Genomic DNA, 20,892 nt, shown 5'->3' on the forward strand with positions numbered 1-20,892 from the left:
TCAGATATATATCCATTTAAATTTAGTCTATTGCAACTTTATAGAAAAATGGGACAGAGTCTGATTTTTCACAAAAACGGCAGTGCTGCTGCATCAGGGGCCCCAGCCTTTCTGAGCCTGTCGGCGTCTTTGGATGGTGGGTGCAGCTACAAAATGGCTGCCGCAGGTGATGGTGCCAGCCACAAAATGGCTGCAGTAGCTTAGCTTCAGTCACACAGAGAAGATCCTAGTGCTGTGGCGGCAGCTGTTGTCAAGGGAGCATTTTTAAAAATCTGTACAGTCAGTCAAATCTCCCAGCAGCCAATCGGAAGCCTTGCTGGGTAAAAGTCCCACCAGGCCCTGCCCGCTTCCTCAAAATACTAATGCCAGGAAAGATGTCATCGGGATCCCTTTACTCCATGTTCATTGCCCATCACCTTGCGCCCCCCCCCCCCCCCCCCGGTATTGTGCTCAATATATGATCTGATGTTGGAGATGAATTTGGCTGCAAGAAGAGCATGTGAGGAGAGAGGCTGCAGAAAGGAACATGGGAAGCCCACTCTCGAGGCACTTCTGCTGTTTAAAGCTGGATCTGCCTACACAGTTTGGGTAGGTCTGAGCTCCAGTGCTAAGTAAGCCAGCAGTTTCTGTAGGAATGTTTGGGGTTGCCTTTGACAAAGCTGCATTTTGGTTCTTAGGCTGAACTATACAAAAGCAAACAGTAACAGGACAAGCTCAGCAAGAAAAATATACTTTTGGACAGCACAGTGGTTAGTACCAATTTCCCCCAGTTCTTGATAAAATAAAGGCTTCATTAAGCAAATAGCCCTGTAGCCGTGATGGCTGGACTCCTTCAAAACGTGTTGAGGAAAAAAAACATTCAGCTAAACCTCAAGGTAATGTTTGCTTCGTAAGAGTTTCGGTTTTGACAGATTGCATTTGAAGTAGAAATTCTTTATATCTATATATAAATATATAAAAGTGCTAAGTGTTGAATGCTGTTTGCATTTCTGATGGAGCTTGACCTGTTCCTCTGCTCTCCCATCCCACAGGGCCTTTGTTCGCACAAGTCCCACAGTCCTCGGGATGGCCTTTTTCTGTTGTATAAGCGGGTCCCTCTGTCCTTTTCACAAGCAGAAAAGCCAGTGGGATCCAGCCCATATGCTTGGGCCAGGGACAGTGGAGGGAACAGTTCAGAAGCTGAGTGTTAAGACTGCCCAGAGTTTACTTCTCAGTTCACTGCTTTACTTAAAAGTGAAACCAAGAATAGAAAACATGGCGCGGTCTGCCATGTCATGAAACTACAGAGGCCTCCAGTCTTGTTGGTTCTGTGGGCGCTTTTGGACTTTTGAGATAGGGTGTGGGTGATGCCACAGGATGGCCGCCATGAGAGAGCAGGGCCAGTCAGAAAGTCGCTGTTGGAGACAGGATTGGGCCTGTGCTTTGAGGGGGAACTGCTCTGTGGTAGCAAGCAGTTGGGTGCCAAGGAGGGCATCATGTTGACGATCACTGGACTCTAATGGCAGCAAATAATCACAAAAGCTCACATTAGTTTTTCCACATGTGAAAAAATTTTCTGCCATTGCGGTAAAACCCTTGGCGCTTATTTGGGCAAAAGTAAGACCATTATGGTATGCTCTCGGTAGAACTTCATATCCAAGGTTTGGAGGGCTTTTGTCCTTTAATATCACTACAATAGGAGTGATGGGGATCCATTTCCTAACTTCTGTGAAAGGATCATCAAGGTGTTTTCGTGTTGAATCCCTTTCCCTTGCTTTGGCTATAAATGATACAGAGAACTGTTTGAATGGTCTGAAGATAAACTAGAATTAGTAGTATTCCTCAGTAGTTTTATTTAGAAGTATGTCTTTCTTTATGTAGTATTCTGCCATTGTGTTTGAAATTATAAGTAAATGGACATTTCTCCATGAATTTCTTGAATTTTACTTAAACTAGAAGGGAAAGCAGGGAATGAAATCTAAATTAAAAATAGAGGTTGATATCTGGTCAGACACTGAGAACGGTGATGGGATCAGCCTCCTGTTCTAGGAATCTAGTGAGTTCTTTCCATTAGTAGCTATATGTTCTCAGTGTACATTAGTTTTCATAATGAGGTTGAGACACACAGAGAATTTAATGCAAATAGTTTCACTTGAAACCCTGTCGACTGTGCTAGAAATGCTTATCTTCCAAAAGTTGAACTTAGTTACATTTTGGGGGTGGGGGGAGACGGCCTGTTTTCAAATTCAGTAATTTGCCACGGGGAAGAGGAGTACTTTTGAAAGAAGAAAAAAATGTGTCCTCACTAAATGCAAGCATGCATTTGCAAATTAAAAGGATATAAGGAAATGATTACATGAATTAAATGTTCATCAATCGTCTTGGGGTTGCATACCATATCATCAGAGGGGCTGATGTTATTCTATCATAGCAGCAGTCAAAATGTTATCAGTTGATTGCTGTTCTAATCCTTCTGGCAAACACCAATTGTGCCCATTTCTCTTGTACAATAGAACTTTCTGCAGAAGCCAAAGCGGCATTACTTGAATTTGAAGAGAGGGAGCGGCAGCTTAAACAGGGGCGCTACGGCTCGAGAAGAGGAGGAAGGCGAGGAGGGCCTTTAATGTGTCGTGGAATGGGAGAACAAAGAAGAGACAATGAACGGGGCAGGCTGAAGGATCACCGGCCAGCACTGCTAGCAACCCAGACGACTGTCACGGTACCCTTAATGCCATGCTGGTTAATGCAGAATCCTGTGCTGGCTTGTATTCATCTGCTTTTAGACACTGAGCTGAATAGCTCCATCAAAGGGGTTATTTGGGTGTATACCTAAGCCAATGCACTGTTGCCAGTGGAACACATGAAATAGCATAATAATAATTTTTATTTTATATCCCGCCCTCCCCCGCCGAGGCAGTCTCAGGGCATGCTTCCTGGTGTCATCCCAAAGCTCCTGAGAGCTGCAGCTCTGCCTTTAGCCCTGGGGAAAGTAGGCTACAAATCTGGAGAGATCACTTTTAAGGGCTTCCAGCAAGGCTTGTTGTGTGATGTAAAGGGGGGTGGGGCGGGGAGGATTTCCTAGTGGCTCAGGTTGGTTTCACTCCAGCCCAGATGGCACATGTATTTGACTAGCTGGATCAAACTGACCATCATTGGTCAGTGTTAGCTCTTTGTTCCAGATGTAATCTGTGTTTGAGTAGAGAATTGGCCATTTAGGGACATTCTGAGTCTCCTGGGGGACAGCAATTGCATGATGTTAGACAAACAAGCACCCTGCTGGCTTAGACTGTGGTCCGGCAACCTATTTCCAACTGCAATTGAATAGCACAGAAACCTTAACAAGTAGAGAAAGAAGGGCAAGAGTGGTCTCCTGCTTTCTTTTGCCGCCATAGCTGGGATACTGCCTCTGGACATGGAGTTTCCATGAGCTGTTGATAGAGTGAATTTATACAATCTCCAATGAAAATATGAACTTGGAAATTTCAGGAAGTCTCCTATGTTTTATTTGTGGCACGGGCTGTTTTTAACACAAAGGTAATATAATTTCAAGCGGTTACATTTGTTTGTTTTTGCCTTGTCATTTCAGTCTCATTCGCAAAGGATGTTTTCTCATCAGCAACCCATCAGGAATCTCTTCCAGCAGCCGCCGCCACCGCAGCAGCCACAGATGCAGGGCCTGCTGCCGATTCCCCCTCAGCATCACACGCCGCCCCCTCCCCCTCAAGGGCTCCACATGCCCCTGCAGCTAGAGACACCAAGAATACTGATGACTCCTCCTCCAGTGACCTCGCAGCAGCCAAAGAACATTCACATCAACCCCCACTTCAAAGGGACGGTAGTAACTCCTGTACAAGGTGAGACTTTATCAGGAGGACACCTGCATTTTGTCACTTGTTTAGAGATACCATTCTCTGGTCATTTAGCAAATTACAGCTGTCAAGACAGTTAATGGAGAAGAAGCAGTTCTTTGGAACAAATCACCAAAGGCCCAATAATAATACCTTTTTAAAAAGCCATAAGGGCAGCAAGCAGCCGTGCAGACATATTAATCCAGTAGCAGTAGGGCTAGGTTAGGACAAGGCCACAGTCACAGCCAGCCAGTGTAGGGTGGTGGTTAAAGTGTCAGACTTGAGGCTGGGAGACCCAGGTTCAAGTCTTCTTTCTGAGGTGGAAGCTTGCTGGGTGACCTTGGGCTGTTTACACCCTCAGTTTAACTTGTTTCCCATGAGAGTTGTGAAAATAAAATGGAGGAGAGGAGCGTGATGTAGGCCTCTTTGCGTCCCAGTTGGGGAGCAAATGTGGGGTGTTAGTGAAATAAATATGAGGAGTCCTTCTAAAATGAATGAAATACAGTGCAAGACAGACTTCCTGGGGAAAGAGTCCCATAATCTTGGCACCTGAGTACCATCATCTTGGTAGTCAGGCCAGTACATATGCAAGTAGACCTCACAGAAGCCAATACCCAGCAATTCATACCAGCCAATACCAGCACACTAGTCCTGACACAAGTGGTTAGCAGCAGTGCCAGTTTTATATGCATGTTGACCTTAGAACAGGTTAATTCAATGGCCTTGTATTATGTGCCTCCCCATAATTGATCTTTAAATGTTTTCCTCTGGTGATGTGGGGCAGAAAACTTTCTCTAGAACGTTATCTGGAGAAGGGCATGTTACACTGCAAATACATGTAACAATCCAAATAAGAAATCAAGTTATAAAGTCACCAGACTTATAGCTTATTAGGCCACACACCCCTGATGTAGCCAATCCTCCAGGAGTTTACAGGGCTCTTATTCCAGGGCCTACTGTAAGCTCTTGGAGGATTGGCTTCATCAGGGCATGTGACCTAATACACAAAGGAGCTCCTGCTACAAAAAAAGCCCTGGTGGAAGGGATATTATAATTGGCACTCTGAGATGTCCAATTGACCTATGTGGGTGAGGACTGAATTCTGTTAAAACAGACGAGTGGACAACTATGCCCAGGCCAAATTGCACACAATTCTTTACACATGCTAAAATAAGCATGTCAGCAGTTTTCAGTGCCTCCTTTGTTCTTAAATTTGAAGAATATAAGGAATGCACACTCTTTATCTTTAAATTTTCAGTTGCTACCTCTTCCCAAATAATGCCCACCCTTCAGTTTTTTCCATAAATATTTCAGTTCAGGTATTATTGGTACACAAAATTAGCATGAGGTGCTACTTAAATTAGCTTACTAAATATAAGTCAAAATAAGCATGCTAAAGAAGATCACACTGTTTAGGTTAGGGGTGTCAGACATAAGGCCCAGTGGCCGGAACTGGCCCAGCCAAGGGCTCCTATGCAGCCCGCAAGAAACTGAGGCAAGGGAGAGAGTGCTGGAGCAGAGGAGGGGGCAGAGCCACTCCATTGTGGCTTCAGCATGGCAGAACAACATTGTCTGCAGCAGTCAAGCATTGTGGGAGCATCTGCCCAGCACTGCACTGCTGCCTCTCCAGTCTGCTTCTGTGGGTTTTCATCTGCACCCCACTCCTAGCCTATGAGGCCTTCTAGTGAGGATACACCATCTATGAACTTGCCAACTACTGTCTTTTATCTCTCTGGTACCTGGCATTATGTTTTATGGCACACATGGCCCGGCTGGACAAAGTCTCATGTCAGATCCAGCCCTCATAACAAATGAGTTTGATGCCGCTGGTTTAGGGCATTTGATCATTCCCCCCCCCCCCCCCCCAATGTTTGGTTCTTATGTTTCCAGAAGGCCCACATCACTATTTTCTTTGTTCCAGAGCTTCCTGAAACAATCCAAATTGCTTGAAAACTCAATTGCAGGAAGCAGAGCAAAATTGGCAAAACTTTCAAAAAGATGGCATAAGTTGGACTAACTTACTGTGGTGTTGCTGTTGACTTTGGTGATGGGGGTTGGGGGAACGGAGCACAGGCAAGCATCTGATATAGCATGTTTGGAAATTAGGCCATAGGTCAGTTTTGAGTAGTGCTCGTGTTTGAGTGATATGGTTAGCTGCCTTTAGAAGAAAAAATATAAATTGCCCATAGATCGTCCGGTTCTACATTTACGTGTACATTTTTGTAGCTGATGCCATTAGGCTCCTGATTGCCCTGTTGCATGCTGTTAACTGATTTTGACTGCCTGCAGCTATTTGTGGGGATGGGGGAGGCAGCTGCTTGTGAGGGTGATGGCTGATAAAAATGGCACGGAGTCTCGGCTAAAACAAATTGATTTCAAAGGTGCGATCCTTGTTTTCAGTGCCCTTGCTGCCAGTCCCAACCCAGCCAAGACCTGCCGTGGGACCCCAGAGATTTCCCGTGAGTAGCAGCTGTTTCTTCTTCTGTGATATGGATGAGCATACATTTGCAAGGAAATATTAATATGGCAAATACAGGCAGGGCCAGCGAAATACAATTTTTAAGGATTTGTAAATATTGACAGTGATCTGTGCAGTTGAAAATTGTTTGTTAAAAGCTTAAGGTCAATGAATTTTTGAGAGCAGAATTAATTTGGTTTAACTGTAAAATGGTTGAACCAGTCTGTCCATGGTGGAGTTAAGAATGCACCTTTCTATTACGGTCCTCTCCATACTAATAGGAAAATTGCTTACTTAATAACAAAGCAACCTGCTTGGTTATTTTAAGCGCTTAATATCAGATGTTGATCTGGCATTGAGTGACCCTCCTCTTCTTCCTTATCTTTGGCTTCTAAAACACACTAACCAGCTTTCTCTTAGCTAATCCACCAGCCTTGATTGATTAGTTCTTCGAATGGCATTGAGTACACGCAACCCGCTTGCCATTCATATTCTGGCAGTATGTAAATTCTGCTATTTTTTTTATTTTAGAATTTTTCCACACTGAGCATCCATCTATGTAGTGGGCATGTTCGGAAAGGGTCGTTGCCCTCATTTCCCTCCCCTTAATTACAGAAGTATTGAAAATGTAACTCTAAAACAATTGCTGAAGTAACCATGATTATTGTTTGCATATACAGAATTGCTCTTTGTATTTGGCAGCTACACACAAAAATTAGTTAGAAGCCGAAAATGCACCTCTCAGAAATACAGGAATAGAATTGTGATTTCCATATTCCTACAATAGGAGGATTATTTCTGCTTTAAAGATGCCTATCTAATCAATGACTGTGCCTGCATTTCCTGTGAAGGATTACTGATAGTTATAATAATGAATGTAGAATTTGTATTAAAACATACTAGAAATGCCTTGAAACCTGTGGGCGTCTTGATAGCATTGCCAACTCTTTATTTTTATGATGAAGGATTCTGATAGTGTGTGCTCTGGCTTTTGTTTCAACCAGAGATTCCCCCCCCCCACCCATAAAACAGATTTCCTTTTAGAATAAAGAGAATTTTGTTAACAGATTTCTTTCTGAAAGAGTACCTCCATGACCAAGACTTCCAAGATTTATTAAAAGAATGGAACTCATTATGACCCTTTCACTAAATACTGAATGTTAACTGTCCTAGGAACTAATGGTTTCTAGTCTGTGTTATGCTACACATTAGTCTTGGGCCCCAAAGTGCCTGGCTTGCTCGTGGCCAGATGGATGAATTGTCCTCACCAGTACAGGTGTCTGAGCTTAGGTAATGGCAGGCAAATGGGGAGCAGCTGAGGAAGAAAGTGCTTCCTGAAAAGCCCCATTAAATGGTAACTTTGTAGTGGTCTTCTGCCTTTATGCAATGCTCATGAAGTCCTAATCTAATAAAAATAGGGAACTGAATTCCTTTCAAGCAAAACTGAGCAGAATCATGCAGTTGGTGGAAAGTGTCATGAAGTTGCAGCTGACTTAGAGTAACCCCATGGGGTTTTCGAGGCAAGAGATGATCAGAGGGGATTTGCTGTCGCCTGCCTGTGCATTGTGACCTGGGCTTCCTCAGTGGTCTCACATCCAGATACCAACCAGAGCTAATCATGCGTAGCTTCTGAGAGCTGACAAGATCAGACTAGCCTGCGCCATCCAGGTCAGGGCAGAATGACCACACGTTTTTTGATAATTTGGCAAGGCAACATGAGTGAGAATAAAGTTGTTTTGGAGGGTAGAGAAGGCCTGTTTACCCATTGTTACCCACCCAGTTTTGGGTGAGATGGTCAAATGACCAGGCAAGTGTTATCTGTCTTTGGAGGAGGTAGAACAAGTCCCCCTTTCTCTGTCTCTCTCAAGATCCAGTTACAAAATGTTTCATGGATACTGATTTGTCTTGTGTATGTTGTATGGCAGTCTAGTTGTAGATATTGGTGGAGATGGTAAAACGGTAGCATCCTTCTTATTTTCTTCAATTTTTATTATACCAGGCTACTGCATTTTAGGAAACCAAGACATAGCAGTTAGAGAAAACTGTGTACAATTAGTCACTTGATTCTGGTTCTCTCTCTGTTTTTGCATTAAATTTCTAAGCCATTCTCCTGTTACATTGTGAAAATGCTTATTCATATAATTGTGTAAATACTAAAAAGCAGAAATGAACCTCCGTTGTGTGGAGTATCATGCAGCACTTTCAGAAGAACACAAAATAAAACCAGGTGATTTGTTGACCTCATCTAAGCTGACTAACATGTGCTAAGGAAGAAGGAGAAAAGTCATTGGTTGAGGTCACACTGTATACTCTTGAAAACCACAGTTCTGGGACGCTCTAATTCTAGGCGCTGGCAAAGATAGACTTCACTTTTTCCAATGTTCTTAGGGACAAGAAACCTGGGAACTGTAGCCAGTCCTTGGTTTCATAGTTAGCTGGCTACCTGAGCAGGGTAGGGGGTATGTCATGCTCCTGTTTCATATTTCTTAGGTTAAAAGAATACTTCTAAAACATGTGCAAATACTTATTTATGGCACATCCTTTCTGGTTCTAAATGTCTTGCAATTGCTGGTCCTGATGTTTTGAGAGACAGCTGATTGCCTCCTTGTAACACTGTTTATTTAGGTGTAAGACATTTTTTTTAAAAACCAACCAAGTTACTGCTATGATTCTGCTTTTGTTATGGCGTAACAGTAAATGAAATTTGCACTCCCATTACTGTGTAGCAGGAGCGGTGGCCAATCCCATGTAGTAGGGAGAGCATTTTGTTTTCTTTTCTAGCGTGATACAAGGTATCAGGTGGTCATGACTGACATGTCTTGGATAGAGCTTTTATATGGCATTTCATGCAAATCATGTTTGAATGAGGCCGCTGAATCAAATTACATTTCTCTTCTATTATAGCTCCTGCAGATGTGCAACTGAGCTTCCTGGGTGCCTCCAGCAAGCTTTCCTTACGAGCGCATAGCGTTTTTGCAACTCACCAATGTAGTTCTATAATTACAGCGCTTACAATAGTGACGGAGCGCAGAGCATTTTTTTCCTCTTATCAGATCCATAAGTGGTAGCAAAACAGATGCCGCGTGAGATCCTCCCCCTCTCCCCCCTTCCCCCTCCCCCTGTCAAGCAGCATCAGGCTGGCAGGGGAGAAACGCAATTTAAAATGCAGGTGACATAATAACAAACATCCTCCATTTGCTGGTGGGCTTCTGATTAATCACTATTACCATACATTATCATACCATCAAATTTAATCATATCAGTGAATTCCCATCTGCAGGAGGAGCAGCGGAAGCTAAACATGACGGTAACAGCTATTAAGCAAGAGTGGAAAAGGGGGCGTCTGAAATGAAGTAACCCTTTCCCTCGTGCTTTCTGTGCAGTGCCTTGTCTCTGCAAATGGTACCATCGAGCCAAAACGATGGGTGCTTGGTATGGACCATGACTTGCCAGGCCATGGATTTAGGTGTCCTTAATGGAAGGTGGGCATATGTAGGATATAGCAGGCATCTTAGTAAACAACATATGTAATTGGAAAACCTGGCTGGAAGGTAGTTAACATGATCTGGAAGAGTATAATCTGAATTAATGTAGTTCAGATCCGATTTGGAGGCACTCTTGCAGAATCCAGCTCTTCCACGAGCCTTGGATGGGTTGTAACCATTTAAAAGACACAGCTTCCGAAACAAGCAGCTAAACTCTATACTCTGAATATTCTGGCCTCTAGAATAATTGAAGCAAGTTGCCTTCAGTTTTAGGGTCACTACAGATCATAGTTTTGACTGAGTCTAGGAATGTTTTCAGTTGCTTAACTTGGGTTATGTCCAGAAGCAGAGAGGCCTCCCGTTCAACTGGGAATCTTTCATTTCAGCTTGAGTTTTTTTTTGTAGGAATAAGGGACCTGATTTTTGAACCAGAGCAGTTCAGGAATGGTGTTGCCTCGGTACGGAAGAAAGGCATAGGCAGGACAATTGAAACTTGTCTGTGAAATTTCATTGAGCCTCAAGTTTTAAGGCTAGTGATTCTTGGTGCAGCAGCCAATAAGGGTCATGGCCTTTTTAAAACTGATGTGTGTTTTGAAAGGAATATGTGGGGTTGCAGGATGAATCTCTCAGTTACTGTGAGTGTGACAGCCGAACATGGCCTCTGTATTTTAAAGCTTATTTTACAAATATTCAACACTTGCAGGAAACTAAAGATGGAGGCCTTGTTTTCGGGCAGTCCTGAGTAGAAGTTTTACCTTTTCTCTGTTTTCCTTTTCATCAGCCAGTAAATAAAAGATCATACCAATGCAGGTCTAAGATTGGTGTGACTGCCCTGTTTCTCCATACTTACAACCCAAGCAGGCATTAGGTGATCAAAATGTAATGAGCATCTGCTGATAATTGTTACAGAAAATTCCTCTGGAAAGAGGAGTCACCATGTACCTCTCTCCCAGACAGTTTGAGACAGGGGTGTTTGTCCTCTCTGAACTGAAATGGCTGGTAGTTTGCAGCAAAAAGAAGGGTAGTCAGTCTGAGGAGTTGGCTTTAGCTGAAATATTGAGGAGAGAAGTTTCATTATACACAGGATGTTAAGTAGTTTTGAACTTTTTTTGTTTTGTTTTTAAAAGCTTTAGAATAGGGGTGGCCAAATTTGTTTAATGTAAGAGCCACATAAAATAAACATCAGATGGTTGAGAGCCGGAAGGAAGGAAGGGTGAAAAGAAAGCAAATAGATGTGGTGAGGGAGGTAGAGGTGGAAAGAAGATGATATAGATAGATAGATAGATAGATAGATAGATAGATAGATAGATAGATAGATAGATAGATAGATAGATAGATAATTTTTATTTATATCCCGCCCTCCCCGCCGGAGCAGGCTCAGGGCGGCTAACAACATCATTCAAATTACCATTATACAAAAGACAAAGTTACATTAAACATTAACATTAAAATTCTGATAAGTTTAAAATTAATTAATTAAATTGATAAAAGTGCTAATGCTATTTGTTCTTTATGATGGCGGTAATCATTAGCAATTTCTTTCTACGTCAGCGAAAGCCAGTCGGAAGAGGAAAGTCTTGCAGGCCCTGCGGAATTGTTCAAGGTCCCGCAGGGCCCGCATTTCCTCTGGAAGTTGGTTCCATAGGTTCGGGGCTACAGAGGAGAAGGCCCGATTGCGGGTGCATTGCAGCTTCACCTCTCTTGGTCCGGGGGTGGTCAACAAGTTTTTTCCAGCTGACCTCAGTGCTCTCTGGGGTTCATATGGGGAGAGACGGTCCCTAAGGTAGACAGGTCCTCGACCATATAGGGCTTTAAAGGTAATGACCAGCACTTTGTAACGAACCCGGTATATAACTGGCAGCCAGTGCAGCTCGCGCAGCCCAGGCTGTATGTGCTCCCATTTAGGGAGCCCCAGCAACAGTCTGGCCACTGCGTTCTGCACCAGCTGCAGCTTCCGGGTTCGGTACAGAGGCAGCCCCATGTAGAGGGCATTACAGTAATCCAGTCTCGAGGTGACCGTTGCGTGAAGTACCGTTGCCAGGTCTTGGCGCTCTAGGAAGGGAGCCAACTGCCTTGCCCGCCTCAGATGGAAAAAGGCTGACTTGGCAGTGGCTGCAATCTGGGCCTCCATTGGATTTATACCCAGCCCTATACTCTGAATCTCAGAGTCTCAGAGCGGCTTATAATCTCCTTTACCTTCTCCCCACCCTCCCAAACAATAGACACCCTGTGAGGTAGGTGGGGCTGAGAGAGCTCTCCCAGAACTGCCCATTCAAGGACAGCTCTGCAAGAGCTATGGCTGACTCAAGGCCATTCCAGCAGCTGCAAGTGGAGGAGTGGGGAATCAAACCCGGTTCTTCCAGATAAGAGTCTGCACACTTAGCCACTACACCAAAGAGAGCAACTTCAACTTTAAATGCATTCTCCAAGCTGCCAGCTGGCTTGGCTTGGTGAGGTGATTTAAAGAGACAAATGCCCTATCCAAACTGGCCAATAGGGCGGTGGGGGCTTCAAGAGCCACACAATATGTTTGAAAGAACCACATGTGGCTTCCATCGCACAGTTTGGCCACCCCTGCTTTATAATAGACAATTTGGAATAATTCATTCCTAAGCAATGCATTTGTTATCCTATATGAAAAACAAGGAAATCGATGAGTAACTATTTTTAAATCCATGGCTTCTGAAGACAAGAGGCAGATCTCACTTAGGGTCAGGCATGAGGTTCTTCAGTTCTTGCTAATCTGCCCTCTACTAATTAGTGAAGTATATCTTGTTTTGGGGAATAGGGTTGTTGTTAATCCGCAGTAGCTATTGTAGCTGTCCAACTTGGAGTCATTTAAAGTAGCTGGGGTTGGGGCCTTGAAGATTCCTTTATTGCCTCTGATTATTGTTGGGACTTGGCTTTGAAGGTGTTTTATGATGCACAGAACTGGCACATTATACTTGCATATAGTCCTCTCTCAGGTTTGACCCCAGTTCCTTTTTACAGTCATTGTACCGCTAAACTGATGCAGACCCATGTCATATGAAGAACTGCATCACGAGGCCTATTCCAAGTCATCTGGGAGTCCTCAAAAATGGATTGCTGAGAACACAGCAGCCACAGAAAATGTTTTGAGACATGAGCCACTTCTGTATGAATCATGCCCAGAATTGAGTTAAGGTCATTTATCCAAGAAAAGTTAAAGTCCAGTGGCTGCTAAAATAAGAAGATTAATATTTAGTGACCAATAGCTCTAGCTTTAACCACATTATAGGTTACTGTGGTCACTGATGCTTTGCATTGATGCTGTTTTAATAAGAATTAAATGAGTATCCCTACGTTGGTGTCAGTGGCATTCTCTTAGCCTCTTTGCATTTTAAGTGAGATTAATAAATGAAAACATGTTGTAGAGACAGGATGTAATTTATTGGAAGATTTGTGAAGTTTCAATGACATTGTTAGGGTATTTAATTAGTCTCTCGGAAAAAGTATAGAGTGACCCTTCTAGGAAAGCTGATAAGTCATAATAGCTGTTAGATCCTCTTTATTCCTCCCTTTATAAGATTAACTTTGCGCTAAGCAATTTATGCTAAGTTTTTCTCTTCTATTGGTAGCCAAAGTTATCAGTGGTTCATGAATAGATTATAGTAGATAACATCATGTAATTAACAAGAGATGCCGAAAAGTAAAAATACAATTTGTGTAAGAATTGTGTGAGAGAGTGTTAATTTCTTAACTAGGGAGGATATTTGAGAGGATAAAAAGGAAAGCAAAATAGTGTAATTCTTTGACAGGATTAAGGTAACGTTATCTCATGTTCTTTCAGAAACTAGTATTGCCTCCATGTGTGGAAGTCATGTTCAATGAGCAGCTCATTCTCAGAACAAACTGTAGACAGTTAGGCAGTGCAGTTTTGTTAAAGCAATTGCTATTATGCCCGGCTAATGCCTTCTGTACATTATACAGTGGAAAGGGGCATAAGAGAAAGAGTTCCCTAACAGTGTCAGGGCATCAGTTAAACATAATTTAGGACCCCCTAATTCATGAGAAGCAAATGATTTACTAAAGCGTGATCTACAGTGTTGGGGATAACACCAATCTACTCTACAGGGTGGTTGTTGAAACTTGTGGATGCGAATGTGCTGTATGAGTGATGGTGGAGGAAAGGCTGTCGAGGCACAGCTGGTTTTTGCAGGGTTTTCAAAGGCAAGAGATGGTCAGAGAAGGTTTGCCATTGCCTTCCTCAGCATTGCAACCCTGGGCTTCCTTGGCGGTCTCCTTGGTGGCTTCTTTGGCCAACCCTTCTTTGCTTCTGAGATCTAATGAGATCAAGCTCAGCTGGACCATCCAGGTCAGGGCCAGGCCTCAGATTCAGTGGGAGCTCACAGGAGCTCAGCACCCGAACATTTCTGAGAGTTCCTCCTCCTCCTGAGAGTTCCACCTCCTTGTCCATTGAATAGTATGTGTAGCTGCATAACAATCCCCGGATGAGCTCCATCACCTATTTTTCTACAAAACAACCCCTGATCAGGGTGCTATATAAATATTGAGCCTGGCTTTGACATTTGTAGCTTCAGGGCAGCTAAGCTTAGGATGAGATGCATTCCTGTTCTTATAGCAGAGGAGTAGCCACAGTTGTTGCTGCGTGTGAGCTGGGAAGTGCCGTTGTATGATGTAGAAGGGTTTTCTTTGTAAGGAGAATTGTCCAGGAGGGGAACGAGGAGTGTTCAAGGACCATAGTTACAGTGTGTGAAAATAGGAAGGATCTTATAGATCATCTACGGAGCCCTGTGGTGCAGAGTGGTAAAGCTGCAGTACCGTGGTCTGAACTCTCTGCTCACGACCTGAGTTTGATTCCAGCAGAAGCTGGATTCAGGTAGCCGGCTCAGGGTTGACTCAGCCTTCCATCCTTCCTAGGTTGGTAAAATGAGTACTCAGCTTGCTGGGGGGAAAGTGTGGATGACTGGGGAAGGCAATGGCAAACCACCCTGTAAAAAAAATCTGCTGTGAAAATGTCGTGATGTGACATCACCCCAGAGTTGAAAACGACTGGTGCTTGCACAGGGGACCTTTCCTTTCCTATAGATCATCTGGTCTATCTCCCAGCCCATGCTCAGTTCAGGAATACATTACAGCAGTGTTTCCCATTTGCAGGGTCATGACCCAGTACCAGGCGACAGAAGCCTCACTACCGGGTCACAAGAAAAACCAAAGCTAGCCCCTCCCACAGCGAAGCATGACCTCTGCTCTGCTTTCTTCCTTCCCCCGTCTCTCTGTTGTGCAGAGAAAAGCTAGCCTTGAAGACTGACATAGGCTGCAAAGCCTGCTCTCCATTTGGCTTCCTTCCTTCCCCCATCTCTCTGTTGTGCAGAGAAAAGCTAGCCTTGAAGACTGACACAGGCTGCAAAGCCTGCTCTCCATTTGGCTTCCTTCCTTCCCCCATCTCTCTGTTGTGTAGAGAAAAGCTAGCCTTGAAGACTGACACAAGCTGCAAAGTCTGAGCTCTGTTTGGCTTCCTTCCTTCCTTCCTTCCTTCCTTCCTTCCTTCCTTCCTTCCTTCCTTCCTTCCTTCCTTCCTTCCTTCCTTCCTTCCTTCCTTCCTTCCTTCCTTCCTTCCTTCCTTCCTTCCTTCCTTCCTTCCTTCCTTCCTCCCTCCCTCCCTCCCTCCCTCCCTCCCTCCCTCCCTCCCTCCCTCCCTCCCTCCCTCCCAGTGTTTGAGAGAAAGGCTGGCGTCCACTAGCACTTTAGACCCATGAAGTGTTCAAGGTATGAGCTTTCCTGTGCCTTGCAATATGTTCTTTTGGGGAGATTTCCCTGGGAGGCCTGGGCGGCAAAGAAGAGTGTGTGTGTTTTCTTCAGCCGGGAGGGCCCGGGAGTGGGCATTCCAGTAGCTATATTTTTACCAAATGACCCCTGGGCAGAATTATTACTGTCTGAGGTCATCTAATAGTGAGGAAGGGTGTTTTTTTTTTGCCCCCCCCCCTTTCTTTCTTTCCCTTCAAGTGATGCTCTGTCTGTATTCTTGGTGCTGGGAGGGGGAGAAGCAACAGTGGGAGGGTTTCTAGTGGCCTGGCCCCACTGGTGGACATTCTGGAAGTCACATTGCAGGAAAAGGTGGAGTTTTGGTTCATTGTGCCCCAGAAGTGACATCACTTGGCCCTTGACACCACAGGAAATGACATAATTCCTATCTCCCAGCTCCACCCCCAAAGTTTCCTGGCGTCGCAAAGGAGAAGTGTAAAAATAACCGGGCCACGGGAAAGAAAAGTTTGGGAAACCCTGCACTACAGCATAGCTAACAGATGGCCCTTCAGCCTGTGCTTAAAGACCTCCAGTGAAACAGGGAGGTTCTCTTGTCTTCTGAGGCAGTTTATGCTGCTTATGAATGCTTTTTAGCAGCGGGAAGTTCCTCCTAACGTTTAGCTGAAATCTGCTTACTTTTAATTTCTTTAGAATAGTTGTAGTCCTGCCCAACGGAGCAAGAGAGAACAAATTTGCTTTGTTTTTTGTATGACAGCCCTTTGGATATTTGAAGCTAGCAGTCCTGCCTCCCCTTACCCCTACAGGAAGAGTTGGCACGTGTCTCTGTGGAATTTTTGTTTTTATTTATTTATCTGAGATTTATATCCCACCCTTCCCACTAGGTGGCTCAGGGCGGCTTACAACATGTAAAACTAACATAAAATATAAAATTAAGCATTAAAATTAACAATTACATAATTTATAGTTAAAAATCTAATCATTTGTTATATACATAAAACATTAAAATCATTCAGCGGTCTTAAGTTACGCTCAATTCAAATTCGATGTTCAGTGTTCAGTACTCAGTGCCAGTCAGTTGTGGGCCAGCCGGAAGAGGGCTGTCTTACAGGCCCTGTGGAATTGGGTAAGATCCCGCAGGGCCCTTACCTCTTCCGGCAGCTGGAATAATGAACAATGCAAACATCTGGTTGGTTTCTGATAAGTTGGTTTCTGACCACTAACGAAAGCTACAGTGGGGGTTATGAGATCCTTGTGAACAAAGTCTGTGAGGAACAGGGGCTGCAGAGAGAAGGCAAATTGTGGGAGATTGAGTAGAAAAACAGTAGGATCCAACCCTCGGTGTATTTGATAGCTCTGTTTCTTGAAAAGACCAGTTGTGTGAAATCTTCTAATGGATAATGCAGTTTCTGGAAAGATAGAACAAGCTGGTGCAGCATTGTCAGCATTCACTCCTGGTTGATACAGTTCCTCCACCTGTTTGAAACAATTTTCCATTTAACTTCACAAATAGGTTTTTTTGTCATAGCACAGTGGTAGTCCCCCCCCCTCCAAAAACCCCCCCACAGTGCCACAGGATTCTTCATAGCAGTGCATAATTTGTCCTGAATTCCCCTTTCTATATCAGACTACTCTATGTGTGCCGATCACAAATTGAAGTGTGGGTATGTTTAAAAGTGAGTACCCAGCTTGCTGGGGGTAAAGTGTAAATAACTTGGGAAGGCAATGGCAAGCCATCCTGTAAAAAGTCTGTCATAAAAACTTTGTGAAAGCAACGTCACCCTAGAGTCGGAAATGACTGGTACTTGCACCTTTACCTTTACCTTATGTTTTAGGTAGCATTCATTTTTTAAATATTCACCCAAGTAGGGCTGAGAAGGTTCTGAGCACTTTTCTGTGTTGTGCAGGATGGGATATGGTGACAGAAGAGCATCATGTCTAATGAATTTAGCTGGTCAGTGTCTGAATATGTTACGAATTTGCCTTCAAAGTTTGCAAATGACCCAGTATAGTTCTTCAACCAACCTTGGGGGGGGGGGGGGGGCGAGAGGGGGGAGTTTCAATTACAGAGCTTCCATTTAAATGGCTTGTTCCAGTTCTGGTTATGAAATAGCTGAATCTTGTAGCAGTCTTTAAAGAATTTATTTAACACCAAAGGTGGCAAATCCATGTTAATTTTTCATATCCCTTTGGTGTAATGAATACTTGAGATTCTTAAGTATTTAGGGTTCTGTGATTATGTGTCAAACATGGGATCCCTGTTATTCTTGAAATATGATTTCTTTACTTCAGAAAGGGTGGGGGAATCAATTTATGACATCCTGAAAATTAAAGTGGCTTCATTTTGGTTGCTTAGGTTGTACTAAATAGATAGCAGAGAATAGCACGGTTTAAAGAGATAAATGTCAGGAGCATTTTCTAAAGTAGACATTCAGACTTTTTGGATTAATGGGATAGAAGGTCAATAATTGCATGGATTTCAGTAAGCTTGAGAAGAGACGGCGTTCCTGCGGTGCCGCTGTGATTATTAAAACATTTTGAATTCATTGGAAAGAATACAGTGCTTAGGTTCAGTGTCGCTGCCAGACCGGCAGATAGGACTCAGTAGGGTTCCCAGTTTGTACAGCTTACAGGAGATAATTGGATTGTTTTAAAGGAGAAGGGATTGTAAATGGTCTGTAAAAGAACTGCTCCAAAACTGGGTTAACCCTTGTGCTTTCTCCCACTCTCTTTGTATTCAGGGACCTCCTGATTTCCAGCAGAATCCTCCTGGACCGGTTCCTACCAACTTCAGTCAAGCCCCCCGACTCCCCCTCCAGGATCAATGGCGGGGGCCGCCACCCCCACCTCCACCACTGCCACCCCCACCTCCACAGGACAGAGAGCCTTTCTTCATGGCAGGTGAGGGCCCCCTCCCCCAAACGTGTCAAAAGCATCATTCTGAGTTGGGCGCAGTTTGGTCAGCCTTCATCTGAACTGCTGAGCCAGATGGGTTTTTTACATTGGTTGTCTCTAGTTTGCTGTAAAAGCTACTGAATTCAAGCTCAGGATTTAGTGGTTAGAACCCGGTTTCCAAGCCATCTTGATTGTCCAGGCTTTAGAGGACAGCTTTAATTGACTTCATCTTCTCCGTCACAACACTGCATAACTTGGGCAGGTGGCAGAGTGCCAGCTTCAGGATGGCTCAGGTCAAAGCAGCAGAGGCTGCTGAGTTGCCCTGGGATTGTCCATTGGGCTGATTAATTGCAGTAGCAGAAATTCCAAATACATGGTGGGTAGGTGTTGAGGCGTTAGTTCCAGTTTGTCATCTATACTGCCAAATTGTCATTGCTTCCATTGTAGAAATAATGGACCCTGAGTCTGAAAATAGATTTCCTGAAATGGTTTTCAGGTGGGCCCCCTGGCTTAGGTGACAGTACATCTGCTTTGCAAGCATTCCAGTCCCTTGCATACGCAGTTAAAAGGATTTGATAGCAGGTTATGTAAGAACATAAGAGAAGCCAGTGGACCATCTAGCCAACACTCTTTCACATAGTAGCCAAAAAAAAAGGATGTCATCAGGAGGTCCACCAGTGGGGCCAGGACACTGAAAGACCTTGGCCCAGTACTGGGTGAGCCAATTTGATGCAATGGTTAAGAGTGTAGACTCTAATCTGGAGAACTGGGTTTGATTCCCCCACGCCTCCACATCCAGCAGTTGGGTGACCCTGGGCAAACCACAGTTCTCTCAGAGCTGTTCTCTCAAGAGCAGTTGTCTCAGATCTCTCAGCCTCACCCTACCTCAGAGGGTGTTGGTTGTGGGTAGAAGAAGAAGAAGAAGATATTGGATTTATATCCCGCCCTCCACTCCGAAGAGTCTCAGAGGGCTTACAATCTCCTTTACCTTCCTCCCCCACAACAGACACCCTGTGAGGTGGGTGGGGCTGGAGAGGGCTCTCACAGCAGCTGCCCTTTCAAGGACAACCTCTGCCAGAGCTATGGCTGACCCAAGGCCATGCTAGCAGGTGCAAGTGGAGGAGTGGGGAATCAAACCCGGTTCTCCCAGATAAGAGTCCGCACACCTAACCACTACACCAAACTGGCTCTGGTAGGGGAGGGGAAAAGAGATTGTGAGCCGCTCTGAGACTCCAAGTGAAGGGTGGGGTATAAATCGAATCTTCTCCTCCACCACAACCGTGATCTTGGTAGACCAGTGGTTTGACTCGACATAAGGCAGTTCCATGTCCCTTTTCCTCGTTAGGGTTCCTTGCAGGCATTTTTGGTTGCAGATTTATTGTTTATAATTGCATTTCTGTAGCACTTTCAGACGTCAGAGTGTTTCACATCTACCACCTTTTTTGTAATCGTTATAATAAGCCTCAGAGGGTAGCCAGGTAGTATTAAGATACTTCAGATTTTGGGGTGGGTGGGGCTGAGACTAAGGATGTCGCTTGCCTAAAGCCATCCTGGCAGATACAGAATTTGGACTAAGGCTGCCTAATTTGTTACTCAGTTTCTGAACAAAATCCCCTCTCTGAGACATTGAGCTTCATGACTGTTTTTCTTTCCCAACATTAATCTACTTCACTGGATTGCTGGGGGAGGGGTGTGTGTTGGAAATAATACAGTAGAGGAGGGGAGAAAAACTCATTGCCCTGAGCTCCTTAAGGGAAGATCAGGATGGAAATGTATTAATAACAATAGTTTGCATTGTATGGTTTAATTGGAGATTAGGTATGGTGTTTGGGGAATGGCTTTACTTTGCAGGAGCAGATTGGACTTGAGAGCCAAGAGTGTCTCTAATTCTGATTGTCCACCTGCTTCTGCTAAAACTGAAGTTAAAATAACAGGGTGGAATGAGTAAGTCTATATTTTTCCCCCAGGTGTATCTATGATTTAGTGTGACTTTTGACATTTGGAATAATGTGTACAATTCTGGTCAGCGCACCTCAAAAAGGATATTACAGCATTGGAAAAAGTGCAGAAAAGGGCAACTAGAATGATTAAAGGGAGGGTTGGAACACTTTCCCTTATGAAGAAAGGTTAAAACGCTTGGGGCTCTTTAGCTTGGAGAATCGTCAACTGAGGGTTGACATGATAGAGGTTTACAAGATTATGCATGGGTAGAGAAGGGAGAGAAAGAAGTCCTTTTCTCCCTTTCTCACAATACAAGAACTCATGGTCATTCAATGACATTGCTGAGCAGTTGGATTAGAATGAATAAAAGGAAGACTTCTTCACCCAAAGGGTGAATAACACATGAAATTCACTGTCACAGGAGGTGGTAGTGGCTGCAAACATAGACAGCTTCAAGAGGGGATTGGATAAACATGTAGAGCAGAGGTCCATCAGTGGCTGTTAGCCACAGTGTATTGTTGCAGCTCTCTGTCTGGGGCAG

The 20,892-nt window shown here is 44.1% G+C and overlaps 1 protein-coding gene across 2 annotated transcripts in view; it reads left to right on the forward strand.

Moving 5' to 3' along the window:
- Positions 1–20,892, forward strand: part of LOC132578180 (RNA-binding protein 33-like) — a 110,247-nt gene that overhangs the window by 38,483 nt on the left and 50,872 nt on the right. For both annotated transcript variants that reach the window (XM_060248054.1, XM_060248055.1), the window contains exons 8-11: positions 2,493–2,698; positions 3,566–3,833; positions 6,228–6,286; positions 18,257–18,416. In XM_060248054.1, coding sequence (XP_060104037.1) covers positions 2,493–2,698; positions 3,566–3,833; positions 6,228–6,286; positions 18,257–18,416 — 693 coding nt within the window. The remainder of the gene's footprint in view (positions 1–2,492; positions 2,699–3,565; positions 3,834–6,227; positions 6,287–18,256; positions 18,417–20,892) is intronic.

This window comes from Heteronotia binoei, chromosome 10 (assembly GCF_032191835.1).
Source record: "Heteronotia binoei isolate CCM8104 ecotype False Entrance Well chromosome 10, APGP_CSIRO_Hbin_v1, whole genome shotgun sequence".
Lineage (NCBI taxonomy): Eukaryota > Metazoa > Chordata > Lepidosauria > Squamata > Gekkonidae > Heteronotia > Heteronotia binoei.